Source organism: Rutilus rutilus, assembly GCF_951802725.1.
Source record: "Rutilus rutilus genome assembly, chromosome: 18".
Lineage (NCBI taxonomy): Eukaryota > Metazoa > Chordata > Actinopteri > Cypriniformes > Leuciscidae > Rutilus > Rutilus rutilus.
Window position 1 is genome coordinate 17,275,591 of NC_140231.1, and position 17,481 is coordinate 17,293,071.

The 17,481-nt window shown below is 37.8% G+C and overlaps 1 protein-coding gene across 1 annotated transcript in view; it reads right to left on the bottom strand.

Annotated features, from left to right (window-relative positions):
- Positions 1-9,678: 9,678 nt before the first annotated feature.
- pcxa (pyruvate carboxylase a) overlaps positions 9,679-17,481 on the bottom strand; it is a 128,179-nt gene continuing 120,376 nt past the window's right edge. Inside the window, exons 18-21 of the mRNA XM_084387119.1 lie at positions 15,150-15,329; positions 13,302-13,550; positions 13,021-13,161; positions 9,679-11,969 (exon numbers count right to left, since the gene is read on the bottom strand). Coding sequence (XP_084243245.1) covers positions 11,718-11,969; positions 13,021-13,161; positions 13,302-13,550; positions 15,150-15,329 — 822 coding nt within the window. The 3' untranslated portion in view covers positions 9,679-11,717. The remainder of the gene's footprint in view (positions 11,970-13,020; positions 13,162-13,301; positions 13,551-15,149; positions 15,330-17,481) is intronic.

Here is a 17,481-nt window from a genome sequence, read left to right on the forward strand (position 1 = left end):
GCCTTGTTTTTTTATTTTTCACCATCGCGATTTAAGAAATACATTTGTTAATGTCACGGACCAAACCATAAACGCATTGTGCGATGACTCACAACATGCAAACTTTGATTTGAAATTTAAATAGGCCTATACAATTAAAAAGAAACCCACAACCATACAAAAAACAAAACAAAACAAAATTCACTGTATTTATAAGGAAAATTATAGAGCATATGTCAAGTGAATATTTAATTCCATATTTTTGGAGCTTGTGGTGAGTCAGGTTTGAAAGCTTTATACATTATTGTTTCTTTATGAAGAAAGTGAAAGGGATTTTTACTTCCTTAACCTTACTGTTGCACTCATTGCATTAGGCATTTATGTGTTTCTCTGCTTCTTGTATTAGGCTTCAGTACCTAGAAAACTCATGAACATCATCACAACAATGCTGTTTTCCTAAACACGGTGAAAGCACGAGCTACTGTATCAGAAAATGACCCTTTCAGCACAAACACATCTTTGCGAATGACTAATCAAGTTCTGGAGTCATGAGTGATGCATTTTAATGAAGGCAACCACATTAAATCCCATCTGGCAACTGAATGTGCTCTGTCTCTCTATACGGTGAAATAATGTAACAGTCCAGAACAAGAGTTCTTTTTTTACTGGAGGGTATGAAGTGAAGTGTTTTAGTAATTTGTTTTGTTCAATTTCCAAACTAATCAGGACTTGTAAAATGCCTTCAGCAAATGTAACTACGCACAGACTGTGTAAATATAATGCATACACAATTGAAAAGATGTGAAGAGGTTTGAGCAGACGTTCTTAGAGTCAGACTTGCAGTGCTATAGTGAGAAGGTAAATACAAGCAGAAATTGAGGAAGGTCAATGGTAGTTATTGTGAGTAATGGAGCTGTACAAGTCATTGATTAGACACAGGTGACGCAGGATCTGTAATATGGTTCACATTCCTGTCGCAGTGAACCAACATGGCCCAAAGCAGACCGTGACTAATCAGGTAAGAGTACCTCATGATAAAAGTGTAAAATCACGTTGGCGGAGAGAGACTGAATTTATGGGCTGGTGCAGGAAGCACACTGCCTTCTGTGCCCTTCGTGATAATAAATGTGCTAATGATGTCCTCTTCAAAATCTTGAGAAATAATGCAGTCCACGGAGACACTGATCTGCTTCAGTGGCTCTGAAATACTCTTTTATGGCCAAAAGTGTCTGTGGCTGCACCAGGCCTCAGCCTTTAAGCAATCCAGTGGCAATCACAAGGGATACACTTTAATACAGTTTTTTACAATCACTTTGCTACCATTTTCAGAACCTTGATGTCATTTTTCTAAACTCACTTACGGTTATCACTTGTAACACAGGCTGTCTAATGTTCAAAACATTGCATTGTGCATTCACATCTTTAAAGAAATCTTGCACTTGCACAATCATTGGTTCAAAAAACAAATTTACTGTGAAATACCATTGAAACATAACTATAGATCACCCACACACAAGCAACCGATAGTTTCACTGTGTCATTGATCGTACAATCATTAAATATTGTAGAACAAAATAGGTGATGCAGGTTTCATTATGGTACTACATGTACAGTAAATACTCTGTAAAAGTACTGCAGTAGTAGAGAGAATACTACAGACACAGTGGAATCATTGAACAAAGTTTGTCATATATTGATGCGAAACACTACAGTACAATCACAACATAGGTTTATTTGAATCAAAGCAAAAATAATTAGCTATGAAATAGAAAAGAAAAGACTGTAAAACATCAAATGCAGTGTTCCTCAACTTGCTTGCTTGTACTGTAAGAAACAAACCAGGAGTGATTACTGTACTTCTACATTGTCATCAACTCTGTGTTATGGATTTGGCCACAGGTTCTCATCTACATCACAATGGATGTTTTCATTAGCCAAACATCTTGGAAGAAACCTTCGGGCATTAAGAGTAATGCAACAGTTACTTATCATTTTGAGCAGTTGTATCAATTGATAGTTAGATCATTGTAAGGAAATGAATAGACACTCATTTGAAATGTAATGTGTGAATTGCCTTTTGAAATAGTAGTACTTTGATGTTAAGTCGTGTCATATTGAACAGGTGATTTTTGTTGAATGAACAAATGATCTAAGTTCTATGTGTATTGTATCCAAGCAATTGAGAAAAGGGTTGGAGTTTTGAAAAATGTGCATTTTGATCATTGGTTGTGAGTTTTGTGTCATCAAGGTTCTGAAAATAGTAACAAAGTGACTGTAAAAAAACTGTAATCATTTTATTTTAAGTCACAATGAAATACAAGTTATATGAAAAATAAAAAATAAATTGTAGGACGGTACTTGGTTCTATGCATCAGTTGTTTATTGGATTTTGAGATGGACGAGCTTGCAGTGGCGGCAGGTGATTGGAAAAGTTCGGCATTCGTCTCCAGAGGTAAGTCTGTTGTTTTCACTGGAAGATCCAGCTGATTAACAATTATAATGTCCAAAAAAGATACATGGATGAATCGTTCACAATAAGATCTAAAAAAACTAAATATGGGTGATTTAAGGGTGATTAGGGTGATGGGCGAATTTTCATTTCATGCTGGGTTTAATAATAATTTAATAATATTAATTAATTTAATAATATGAATTATAAATGAGATGCATTTATTTTTATATTTATCTAAATAAATAAATTTAATAGAATAATTTAATAAATTAATAATATAATAAAAAAATAGGCCTTTATTTTGTTACTCTACTGCCACTAAGCAACTTAATAAAATATTGTCTGGAAAATATTTCTAGTGTTTCTAGATGTATCAACCTGAATAAACATTTTTGATTGGTCATACTTACTACTATAGTGCTTTTCACCATGTTTAGAACTTACATTTTTTTCCCTCTTACATTTTCCACAGCCCCCCTAGAACAGTGGTTCTCAATCAGGGGACTAGAGATTTTAACTTAATTTTGAGGCCCTCAAGATGACTTAAAATGATTTCAAATAAGACAAAACAAGCATTGAAGGGGTCATGAATTGAGAAATCAGATTTTCCTTGAGCTTTTGACATTGAAGAGGTCATCATACTAAGCATATCTTGTAAGGTTCAGAACTGAAAACTTGTTAGTCCGAGCTTTTATTGTAACCAAGCCCAGCGAACAACTCGTTGTGGAATGTGTCTATAGATAGGTAAAAGACCATGCTCACTGATGGGTTTATAATAGTTTTAGAGGGAGCTAGGGTAAACAACAACACAACCCTTAGGAAAATTAACGATGGTTTAATATAAAACCAAGATCCATGGTTACTATAGTTAAACCATGGTAACCACAAATTAACCATGGTTTTGCTACACAAACCATCCATAGTTGAACCATGGAATTTGTAGTAAAACTGTGGTTATACAAATTGTAATCAATCCACCAAAAAAAAAACATGGTTACTAAAAAAAAAAGACTCATGATAATGCAATAACATGTTTAGTATTAGGATTTTTCTATAAATATATTGTCATGATGTAGTTACTATTGTACTAATTTTGACATTTAGGCCATTTAGAAAATATAGTTTTGTTAAATCTAGGGCAAGTCATTTTAAGATAAAACAATAACACATGTTCATATTGAAACACTTTAAATTTAACTTAAATGTATATTATATGCAAACAAGTTACAATGAGGTGGTTGTTTTGCAACAAGGTGGAGACAGTTCTGATCACAACAGTAGACATGCTGATGAAAAAGTGACAGGTACAAGAAAATTTGCAAAAAAAGTAAACACACACACACACACACACACACACACACACACACACACACACACACACACACACACACACACACGTGAGAGACAGAGAGATATCAGGGAAAATGAAGAGACTGAAAAGGAAAATTGAAGTGAAGGTGCAGTTAAAGAGAGAACTATTAATTATTTTGCATGGTCCCAGCCTAAGGATTTAAACCTTATTTATGTGATGGCCATTCAAAAAATAGGGTTGTCCGTGGTTTCAGAATTTGTTGTGGCTGTATGGGATGGCCTGGATGAGTGTGAGATTTCCCGGCCTGAAATTTTGTCCCAGTCCGGCCCTGTACTACATTGTGGTTTTTCAGCCTGGATACATTCATTAGCTAACAAAATTTGAAATGCAAATTATTTTTTATTATTGTAATAATATGATGTGAGGTCCAGTTACCAGCCTGACTCTAAAACAGGTAGTAATGGCTACTTTTTACTTAAGTACATGGCAGAGCCATATTCTTTACTTTAACTTGAGTAAAAAAAAGTGCAGTCCGTAATTCAACTTTTACCAGAGTCTTTTTTAAACATGAGTATCTGTACTTAGGATGTGTGTCTAGGATGTGTGAAGGATGTGTGTACTTTTGCCATCTCTGATCCTAATGCTATGAAAGTGGTTACATATTTGCATCAATGTGAATGTCTCAGTAGAGCATTATTTGTTTGTTCACTGTGGATTATTTGGTAAATCAGTTGCAATTTCGGTGCAGGCTTTGCAAACAGACTTTTACGATATGGACTCGACAGTATTGCCACAGCATCTAAGTAACTGGTCACAGATAAGGCATTAGAATGAACACAGTGATTTATGATATTTAATGATTCATGTACAGTCAGAGGTTCTTTGTCTATGTGTCAGTAAATAAACCCGTGACTAAACGGTCAACTTCACATTGTTTCTCTTAGTAGGATGAAAATAAAATGTTATTTAAACTGTGGTTAAATTATATATAGAAAGCAATCAAGTAACCCCCTTTACAATCAACTCATCAAAACTCTCGTTTTAATCAACGAATCTCTTATTTACATCGTGTTTGTACCATGGTTTGCACTGTTAATTATGATGAAAGCTTTCGTTAGTGTGCAGACATCGAGTTACAATGACGAGAACAGTGCATTCATGCGCAACCTTTCATGCCACGATCTAAATATAATGCCATAGATCTAAATATAATGCTATAATCAACACTTTTCACGATTAGTTAATCTTGAGAGCTGTAATAGTAAAAACGGGTTAAAGTTTTTGAGAAAGTTCCACATGTAATATTTATTTCATATGCAAAGATGTTAGCCAATCACAGCAGTGGGCATTTACACTTGAAGTCTCACAGCAGACACGAGCCTTCAAACAGAGCGTTTAAATCAGAGGGCAAAAATGCACTTTATTTTTAAATTATGACAAAAAATATTAAATGTTTTTGTAAAAATCATACTAACATTATAAGTGCACCCCAGGAAACATTATAAAACAATGCAGATCATGACCACTTTAAAATAAGCTAAAACAACAAAAAATCTAGATATTTCTTCGTATTTGGATATTTTTAATAATCTTTATGTATTTTTTCAGCTATACCAAGCTCTAAAATATTTTATTGGGGAGAATTTGTGAGTGGACATCGGGGAGGCCTTAAAGTCAAAAAGGTTCAACCACCTTTCTGCCCATATAATGCAAACCCTAACCCTTTTAGTGACAGATCTGCATGTGGTGTATCCAGACTCATGTGACATAAATGTGAAAAAAGGTTCCTGAAATAAACTGTGAATCTGAAGCACAAGGACCTGCAGAGCAATCAAAGACCTTTTACCGAATCTCTGCCGATAACTCCCACTTGTCAGCTACGTATCTGGGATGAGGCAGCATTAACTCATAAGGTATGACCTTTTCCAATCAGACTATCATTATATTCTCATCACAGTGAGAGCTTCTCTTTCATAAGACAGTATAAACAAGGATTGCAAATTGGACTGTATACACTCAACTAGGCAAATTAAGCAAATGGCTGCATATTCAAGCCATACAAATGAAGCCAATTAGGCATTTGCATTCCACTGAGTCGAGGCAGCTTCTCTCTGCCCCTTGCCTTAACTCGACAGGGTAGCAATGTGCCCACAGACTAATCCAATGAGAGGGTTTCTGTCTTTCCACCAGCCCTGCAGCCCTCCGATCATGTAAATCAAGCACGTAATGATGACAAGGCACAAGTCCAAATGAACACGAGAAGTGGATGTGGTTTACAGATTCAGGCATGGGAGAGCAGGACCAGGAGTCGAGCCCTGGTCTCAAACAGCTTGTTCAACTCCCAGCGGTACAAGAGCTGCCTGCCCACCAGCACAGGGATGTATGAGTGGACTCGACTGCCAGCTGCCCCCGAGGATGAGAGGAAACAAACTGAATCTCACTCCAACCAAACGCAGACTTCCATAATCACCTTCCTCTCAGCGCAAGGGACAGACAGAAAGACCGAAGCTAGTCCAAAGAGCTGCGAGGCAGTGTCAGATCGTCAGGCGGACAGATGGAAGCAGGGTGAACAGCCGTTATCTCGCTGATGGATTTTGAAGAACTCCCAGAAAACCTAGAAGATCATGATGAAACAAGGAGGCTGTGCCCGAATACCTAGACCTACTTTCATAGTATAGGCCTGCACTGAAATGGGGGGAAGAAAAGAAAAAAGAAAAAAGAAAAAACTATCTACTGATGAGCTGTCTGTAGGCATTTCTAAGTTTGTCCTCTCCACGTTTTGGGAAATAAAAATAATTATATTTCAAGAGCTTCATTTTGCCTGGCCAATGGGACTAGCACCCACTTACAAGCTTTTCTGCAAATCAGTTATGACTACTGGGTGAACGCTACGCCATCTAATTAATATGCATAAGCCATGCTGACAACTTAGCAGCTTTTCGGCAAATCAGTTACGACTACAGGGTGACTGCCATGCCACCTATTTAATATTCATTAGCCACTCTGACAACTTGCCAGCTTTTATTTTACCAGCTCCATTTAAGCTTTTATCTGACTCCATTTTATCACGTTCTCGAATTTAGGTTAGAATGCCAATTATTTAATGGTCATTTATAAAATAGTTTAGCAGCACATTTGATTATTCTTTTCAACTCTTTACTTATATTTTACCTGTTCATATTAGGAAGCTATGCCGCTTTGAGGTCCTCACGCCTCCTGTTTAACGCAGGTCTCACGATCACAAGCTTGTCAGTTTGGTCACTAAACAGAGGTAATTGGTTATACCTGAGATGGTCACATTCACGCTTACACAAACAAAAAGATACTTTGGTATAGCCCACATGGAATTGCATCCACTTGAATTTAACGTAACGTTTACTTCAGGCAGAGGTATGGCCACTACTACAGATAAGTCAAGCAACTTTACTTCTCTCATAATAGCTTTGGATTGGCCATGCCGTGGTTTCCCACATACACTTATCTAAAGGAACAGTAAATTAAAACAGAGGTGACACACCCAAATTTAGGTTGGTCAAGCAGCATTTTTTGCTGTCCTAAACGGAAATTCACTTTTTGTCTTCGCAAACCAAGTACACTTGAATTAGCGCCAAATATTAGTCGTCACTAATCTGACGCAGACTTGCGGTAACATACGAATCCTACGAATGTAACCATTTATTATGTCAGGTAAATGTATCATGCCAATTTTTGACATTTAGGAAAATACATAATGCTGAAGTCTTTGAGGTCCTTCAACATTACGGGCTGATCTGAGTTATAGAATCGCCCTGAGCCTCTCGTTGGATTTCTTTATATAGATAGAAACTTCTTTCACATGGAAACATTTGCTAACAATGGTAATTTGCATTCAGAGTTTACACCTTTTGGGCAGGATGCCATTTGCCTGGAAGACACACCCTCCTCTGTGTGCAAGTTATCTCTAAACTCTTAAGAACTTTTTTACCTTTTGGTTTACTTCTTTGGGAATGAGACATTTGTACCAGTCACACTGAGACATTTCAAACGATACCAAACATGTATAATACTGTATGATAATTATTCACCTTAAACCATATAGATATTTGGGTGAATTTTGGTGATCTCAGCATGAGAGAGGAATGGGGGAAGAGGGAAAGAGATGTATTTTGAGGTGAGACTTGCGTCCCAAATGGTGATGCTAACTTCACAAGAGAGAGTTCAAATGTTAATTTCCTTTGTTTTCTCAGAGAGTTGCCCTTTCTTCCATTTCTTCCAGTCTTACACTACTAATTGTAAGTAACTTCACATCTACGTTAACTTATACCGACCCAAAGCCTAACACCCAACCGTAACCTAACAGTCTACTACTGTCTACTTACTCTAATGAGAGTTACAAAGTTACTTATAATTAGTAGTATGTCCAAAGTGGACCATCGAAATAAAGTGTAAACCTTGAATATAACCATGAGGAACACTGGTTGCATTCTTCAAATTTCCAGCAGAAAATATGTCATCTGTGTGTTGTTTGCCTACTGTATGAATACAGAGATATTACAGGAAAGAATGTACATTCAGATGACAAGCAAAAAAATTGCTATATTTTTAAAGGGCTTTTTGAACAGCAGCATTGCAGGACTACTTTGGAATCAACTGTGGCTTCATTGAGACTCACTGATTTATGCAAGAGGGATGTGTAGGATAACCCCAAAGGCAAGGAGAAAAGGCCAGAATTACAGAGCTTATGAATATTTGGTGACACTGTGGTATTACAGAGTGGCAGGACCAGACTGTGAATATTCATATCTAATTAATCACTGTACCTACAAGCCAGGTGTAGACAAGAGTTCCAATACTTTCCTTGAATACATGATAACAGAGCTCTAACAGCCGGAAGGTACGTGGAATAATACGGCTTTCAGGGTTATAGTGATAAAAGACTAGTGGAAAAAGAGAGAGAGAAAGAGAGAAACAGTCAAGTCGAGAGAGTGTGAAGGAATGAGAGGGTAAAAAAAGAGATGAAAGCTGGGCGATGCAAATAGGATTGTGGGATCGACAGGCACTGGCAAGGAACATTGATTTGTACATCTGCTGATAAGACTGCCAAAGTGTCTGAATAACTACGAGATGACAAGCTAAACTCTCTGATCCTGCTGAGGAGCTAATAAAGACTTAATCTACTGTGTTTTTACAAGGACGTATGCCACATTCACACCTACATTTGGGTCATTGTATTACATCCAAATTAAAAAACAGTTCTAAAATTAGATTTTATTTAATGCTTCTGAGTCATTCTCCCTCTAATTAAACACACCCACTGTCATCATATTTATGAGATACATCAGATACGAGACTGACCAACATAAACCCTGCAGAGCTTCATCCACATATATCAATCCATCAGCTGAGCAAATCAACTCACCCCACACTTGCTGCCAGAATAGAACGAGCATATGGATGCAGAGGGGAGCTTCATCCATCACTCCTACATTATCCCACAATCCTATATCCCGTTTTGCCACAAGCGCACCAATATGGAGCCATCAGTCAGCAGTATCATTGGCAGGCTGACTATCCCAAATCATAAGACTCTAAGAAGCTAATGAACTTTATTATTTGCATGATGGATCTTATATTATTCCATCTCTTCCATGATACAGATGGTTTCTCCCAGCCACATGTAGCAGGCATACGGACGATCAATAAGCAGAGTTTATTGGAGGCATGTGATGTCATCTGCGTGTGAGATCCCATGATTGTAGATATTGATCTGAATGGAACCCACTCAAACAATGACTCATAAAAGCATCATGTCAAGCTGTTTTTAACATGTGGTTTGTGTATTCACGTGAATATCGACTCCTTGAGAGAATAAATCGAAACAATTGCATCACCACGCATTTAAGTTTTGATTAATGCTGTAAAATATCAACCATCAAACAAGACACAGGAGACAGTCTGTTAAACTTTTATTTATTTATTTATTTATATATATATGTTCTCCAACATTTTTAATGCTAAAATAACACACAAGGGTATGGTGCATTAGTATTTGCATGATATCATAATCAAAACAGATCGAAAGAGATGAACTTCACAGAAATAAAGACTTACAAATGGAAAGATAACGAATGCTATTAAAGGCATCAGATCTGAAATGTCACACAGATTAGTTCCAATTCCCTTCAGAACTTTCCCAATTTCAAACAGTCTATGCACAGAAATATTTACCCAGTTTGAATTAACAATGTGCCAAGTAGATATGCATCAGCAACATATGCTACATTAAGACGATGCATGACCCATTTAACAACTTTGATACATACTGCATTGTTTGCAGCATAAAAAAGCCAGGCGTCAACCACTTGTCGACTCTAAAACTCTCAGAATTGCCGCAAGGGTCACTGACTTGCCTGCACTGTCAGAACTGATAGCATTGAACATTTCTCCAGAGATTTTCAGACACCTTGTCAGTGCCCCATACATGATATGGGAACCAAATCAAAGTCCAAAAGCCAACAGGAATCTTCCCTCTCACAACAAATCCCTAGCACTGTACTCATGTAAACTCCTTAGCACTGTACTCATGTAAACTGAGATGTATTTGTCAAAGAACACGGAGGAACAATCTCAAATATGACTGTGGTGATGAGATGCATTGTTTAGAGAACCAACCACAGACGTTTTGTGCTCTAAAATAGACATCTAAACAACATTAGCTTCATTTTAATGGCAACATCCATTTGAAGGGACGATCATTACATTTATGGGCTTGTACAATTCACACAGTTAAAACAATGTGCTCTAGTCTCCACCTTGGGACGTTGCAGGCTATTGGTCCTCATGAAGAATTGGTCTACTCTGAGTCAAAACTGCTAAAACCATTTCAGACGAACCCCAATGGACCTCGTTTGCCGCAAAAGCCATACGTCCCTTAGATTTCAGGCTGAGTGATTTCTATTAGTTGAATGTCGTTGAATAAAACCTCTGATTATCTGTTACGAATTATATCAATCGTGTTCAACAAGGGAAATTAAAGAAAGGTGGAGAATATAGCTGTTCAGTGTCATTACATCTGCTGCTAAGGGGAATGTAACAGGACAGTGAAATAAATTCACATTAAGACTGAGAGCAATTGGAACACAAGCACAAGATGAGCCCTGGGAAAAGGACGTTCCCCCTAAAGCCTACATTCCAACTCGATATGTGCAGAAGCTGCCGCGGAGTCTATAAGTGCTCTTGAATATAGACTCATCGATCCTCGTTGGGCTCAATGGGGCTCACTTCAGCCCAAAACATCTGGATAACTATTCTCCACCTTTACATGATATACAATTCAAGTGTAAGGCTCAGGAGACGGGGTCGGATCCATTCCTGCACTTACGTTCCCAGCAAAGCAAGCAAGGCCATTGGTCAAAACATTGGGTATATGAGACACGGCAATTTGTCGGCAAAATTGCATTTGCTTAGTAATTCAAGTACAATCATCTCTGACATAAGACTTCTATATATAAGGGACGGCTTGTGCATATGATTTCGTGAGCATTGTTTCAGATTTTTAGTGCTTTTAGTTTATGTAAACAATCATGACCAAAGTGACGAAACAATGTGACAAGGAATTCAACTAATTAAATCTCGTTCTGTCATTAATTTATTGCTTGCTATATTTTCAGTGTAAATCTTTTTACTACATTCAATAATACTAATTAAAGACTGACAAACATTTCTCTGTCTACAGAATAACACTAGCTCACATCCTCATCACGCATAAATTAAAGTAATTGAGGATCACAAAAGCACATACGACACAACAGTTAAAGAATTCAAGCTGGAAAGTACAAGCATTTTCCGATTCATCCATCGTTTTTTGAGATCCTGTAAAAATAAGCTTCTACTAAAAGGTGTTAGCCTCTATATGTGTGTGTCACTAAAGTTTGTGTGTTTAGCCTTGCAGGGATTGGCCGTGGTGATGTTTCCTGCTGTTGGCCTTCATGATATCTATTCAGTGATTTCCAGAATAAGATCATCTCCTTCCAGGGTGCTGTCGGTGGTCACGTAGATCTTGGCCACGATGCCGGAGAGAGGAGAGTTCACCACCGTTTCCATCTTCATGGCGCTGAGGACGCAGAGCGGTTGTCCTTTCTCCACCTGCTGGCCCTGCTTCACTTTCACCTCTACCACCTTACCGGGCATAGGAGCTCCAATTTGCCCACGTACGTCTTTCAGGGCTTTAGGGTGGAAATGCATCTCCTACAAATCCAAGAAAATTGATATAGGACTTCAGTTTCATTTACACACACACACACGCAAGCACACGCACATATTCTATTCCTATTCTGCCTCAGTTCAAGCGGCATCGCGGATCAAGCGCACGTGAACCGATCATCTCATCTGCTCTTTACTAATAGTTAGTTATAGCATGAAAATAAACATGGGTGAACACCAGACGTTATGTTGAAAGATACATCACGACTTATCGAAATGAATCCTGTTTCATGAAATGACTGGCACTCATGAAAGACGTCAATAAAGCAGCTTTGTAGGCAATACAATCTCGCAACGTTTTATTTACCTCAAGTAAGCTACTCAATGTCCATAAACTCATTAGTTAGGCAGAAAAAATAACTCCAGAGAGCATTTTGCAAAATATAGGCAGTATAACCTTATTCATTTTTTACTTAACCTGTCATTATTTAATGCATGTTTGAATAAATCTGTCGTGAAATAAAGTTATTACAGTTTATTGTCATTTAAATGTTTATATTTAACCAACTGGAGTAGAAACAATTCAGTTATTAAAAAGTTGATATAAAAACGGCCTAATGTGCAATTTAAATGTTTGTACAACTCAGCATTAGCTATTGGATTGTTGATCATTAAACAAGTTAGATTAATTAATTGATTATTAATCTATTATTTATTTTTGGCCCAGAATTTTAATTTCGGTGCATCCCTAATAAACAGAATGTTATTGTAACTACATTGTGGACACCAAAATAGTTATCATTAGGCTTAAGACTACAATAAAAAATAAATAAGCTGAAACTAGAAAACGCATCGGAAACCCCTATAAAAACTAAACTAAATTTTAAATAAAATAGAAATAAAAAACTAAACTAAAAATGTGAAACTATAATAAATGTTGTTTACGCTGTTTATGCGTTTTACTTCTTTTAACTCTATTTAGGAAACAAGCTGTTTCTATTTCAAGCAACTGGTCCAAAAAACATGACCAACTTTCTAAAAGGGGAGGAAGTAAAATCCCTCCCTTTAAAGTTGTAAGTAAAATTCAGAAACACACCTTCATTGCCACGGTGTCTTTGACCAGGACGGATCTCAGCTGACCATTGAGCTCAAAGAACACCTCTCTCTGACCGGCTTTATTAAGGTCTCCAAGAGCCAGAGCCTTGATATGAAGCGTCTTGCCTCGCTCCAATTCCACCTGAGACAGACAGCAGAGATACAAGCACAGGAAATAAGGAACTGATGCTTGGAATGTAGGAATGGATCATGGATGACAGGAAGATTTATTGCACAGTAACAGCAAATAAAAATGTGAGGCTAAAAAAGAAATACTCCCACCTCAAACTCTTCAGCAATCTTAGGTCCATCCAGGAAGAGTCTAGTGTCTAGACAATCCACAGGCCCAAAGGTTCTAGTGAAATCTTTGAACTCCTGGAACACTTTGGGGTACATGGCTGCTGACATCACATCCTCAGGGGTGATTTCATCACCGTAAGCTTCTCGCAGCTGCTTCTCCAAGGCCTGGAAATCCATGGAAGGCAGGGTAGCTCCAGGACGCCCTTCCACACGAGGAAGAGACTTCAAAACCTGTACCACAAATAAGTGATGAGAGCCCGAGAAAAGAGCAGGTGCCTGAATAGACAATAAACGTATATTTCCTCAAATATTGGTGCTACACTGAATTTTCAAGCTGCTCGTAAGCGGATGATGTAGAGCGTTCGCAATCCCCCTAAGACCCACACAGAATCCAGGAATATTTATAACAGATCATTACCAGGAGCAGTATTAATCTCTCCCTATTGCTTCATTTAGTTGAATTCAAGTTGTGAATAATTAAATTTGAAATGATGAAATGTCTGTATTTTTATTCTGTAGAGCAAATACTTCAGAATACACACCACAGACCTACCTTTTTTTTAATATATATACAAGCAAACAATCGCTTGCATAATTATGAACAATATTAATGTTAAAAAACCAGATGGGGAAAAAATAAGGTCAGTGCCAAGTTGCTCAAATGTGTTTGTTATCTAAAATATATGCAAAGCAGATGGCCTACAAATTCTGAAAAAGACATTGTAAATAAATTAGCTTCATACTTGCATGCGCAAAAAAGCTTTAGCACAAGCATTGTTCAGTTCTGGTGTGAGACACATTTGTTAGAGAAACAGCTAATCTTGCACAGGAATGGCTGCTGGGTAATTGGGGCGTTCAAGACAAAAGGAATGGCATGGTTTTCCCTTACGTATCTCTGACAAGCACAACACAGTGTTAATGCACTCCAGAGACTGTAGACAGATACACAGAGAAACCCTCTCTTCAACCGAATCCCACCACAGAGATATTCAATAACTTGTATTTGTGCAACTGGGTTTTCTCTTCTTTCTGATCTCAACTCAAGCCGAGCAGAGACTTAAACTCGGGTTCAACTTACTTTACAACAATCGATTCTAAATCCTCCCTCTGACCCTTCTACATTACCTTCATCCTAACCTCTGTCCCCACAGAACGTCTTGATTCCATATTTCTATCTTAATTTGTGATTCTTTTTTTACCATGGCTACGAAATTACCATGGCTATTAAACTAATAGGATAGGATTCTGAACATTAGTCCTGTGTTGGTCACACATCCCTGATGACAGGGTTTTTATAGTTAACTAAAACCATACAAAACTATTTACAAAAAAAGAAAAAAAAAAGTAAAACACTGTGTGAAATGCTTTCGCAGATCATATGGCCCCTGTTCCGTAATCTATAACCTTTAACCTTACACCAACTCAAACCACTAGTTCTAACCAAGACACTTAACCTTCAGTTCTAAATCCTGCCAAGTTGCTACCTTAAATTTTAACCTTAAACACTATTCATAACTTATTTTGTGTTCAACAGATATTTTGAAGAATGTTATTTAAAGAACATTGGACCCCATTGACTTTAATTGAATAGGCAACAACAGTTAAAAAACATTTTTGAGTTCCACAGTAGAGAAAAGTCATACAGGTTTGGAACGACATGAAGGTGAGTGAATGGTGACCAAATCTTCATTTTTTGGTGAACTATCCCCTCTAAAAACCACAGCTGTAAAACATATTTAAATGAATAGCCATACAGCATTTAATAAGGTATCTTGTCACACTAGTTGTATTTCAACAGATTGAGTGATAAATCCGCTGTGTGAGTCGTACCTTTGACCTGAAGGGCTCCGGGAATCCTCCGTGGGGGATGCCGATGTGTCCTTGCAGGAACTCTACCACGGAGAGGGGGAAAGACAGCTCATCTGCTCTCTCTTCCACTTCTGCCCGAGTCAGAGCGTTCTGCACCATGAACTGTGCCAGATCGCCCACAATCTTAGAGGAGGGTGTCACCTGAACGGAGGGAATGAGAGGAGAAAGACATAAAAGTGAGAAATGAAAAGACATGCTTGCTTAGGCCTCCATCGATACATCTCAGCTCTCCACCAGCCCAGCCAGCCAATCTAAACTAGGAGTAAGAGAGGAGACGAAGTGCAGTGGCAAACAGAAACACGGCTTAGGGAGTAGATAACATTTGCGTCGTTAGGACAAAAGGGAGAAAAATGTGAGAAAGAGAGAACAGAGAGGCGCTAATGAAACCCAACGCTAACTGGCGCTTGTTAAGCAGCGCACCGCTCAGTCTCGATATTGACAATATTAACAGCGAGGGGACCCTGAGAACAGAAAGCCGACTATCTTCGATCATTTAATTAAGCCCAGGGAAATGAAAAGCAGCAAGGCAAGACCAAACGCTCACAGACGCCTTTGATTGGAGGAGATCAGTCAGAGCCTCTCTGAAACACAACAGATAAGCTTTCCTTAAAGCTCTTCCCAGTTGATCTGTCTCTGGGCCATAGGAGACAGGGACAGGATTATTTATTCACTCCTCCTTTCTGCCCCGTTTTTTTGCCAAGTTATTTTTATTCAATTTCATCTGGAGATTGAGACGGTTGCAACGGAATAAGAGGGATGAGAAGGAGGGAGGAGGAAAGAGAGAGGAGAACGAGCAATTAAATCTGTGATTCAGAGTGGAGCTCTCGGGTCCACGGTGCTCATGATCTTGTGAGCGTGAGCAGATTTCAAGAGTGAGGGTGAGACCCTTTTCAGTGCAAGGGGTGGTAATTAAGCCCTATTTAACCAGCGAGAATGTTGCATACAACCGATTTAAACTGCACGTTTGTGACGGTCAAGTGACAATTACGGCGTATGATCTTAAATATTCCATTCACTGATGGAGAGAGAGAAAAAAAAGAGAACTTCTTCATGAATCTAAAGCATGCACTTATTTGCTAATCTCATATTTCATGATTGGCCTCCAACTTTAAGTGCAATGAAGGGGGGCAATCTGATTTAAATCTCTGAAAGGACTGATTATGGAGTAGAAATCTAAAAATGGAAATCTGGATTTCACATTATACAGGAAGTACAGAATATGAAATTGGATTTTAAGTAAACAGAGCCAGACTGAATATTGGTTAACCACTCATTTCCACTATCCAGTATCTAGCTGACTACCTGTGGTTGCACATCACATTAATATTGATCAAAACATATTCTACAGCAGTTCATATTCTAAATTATTCGTAGAGTTCTTACATTTTATGAATAAAACTTGATTTAAAGTTGTTAAAGATGTAACAAGGACAAGTGTGGTAAAAACGGAATATTTTGTAAGAGGGGAAATTGGTGCTACACGTTTGACCAAAATAATAACAATACTTTTGAACATGCCTAACATTTATATTAGCAAGCAAGGAACAGGACACGAGTAACAATAAAAGGAATGGCTCAGAGCGTGATCATTTGACAATATCACAACTCCGTTTTCAAGCGTGTGAAATATAAAAACTGAGGAAATAATTATCTAAAAGGTGTGGTGTCTTTGGCACCATATAAAGACTAGACTCATGAGGATCTGGATTATTATAAGCAATAACACGCGTGAAGGGTTAAAAGGGTTCATCATGACACCATACACACCACTTCATGTACTACTGCATTGATATTTTCCATTTTTGATATTTTCCAGTCATCATGTTTAAAAGCATTATGGCATTTCATGAGAAATGAGCTGACCTGAGTCCACGTCTGACAATCACAGAATAGTGCAAAAAATTACGCCATACTTTTTTACGGCCTTAATTCTGGAATAATGCTGCAATTCTCCAAATGGATTTCTAATAAAGAATTCTACAGAAAACCAGCTCCATGAAAAAACAAAACCAGCTCGGTGAAAAATTACTACATTATAAACTAGGCCTACAACATTCGGTAACACTATTTCGATAGTCCACTTTAGACATTCTACTAACTATAAGTAACTTTGCAACTACATGTCAACTAACTGTCATTAGAGTATTAGTAGACTGTCTGCTTAATATCTGCTAACACTTTATTTTGTTGGTTCCCCAACAGATATTCTACTAAGTAACTTGGCAACTACAAGTCAACTTATTCTACTAACCCGAACAGTCTACTGACGACTACTAATACTCTAATGAGAGTT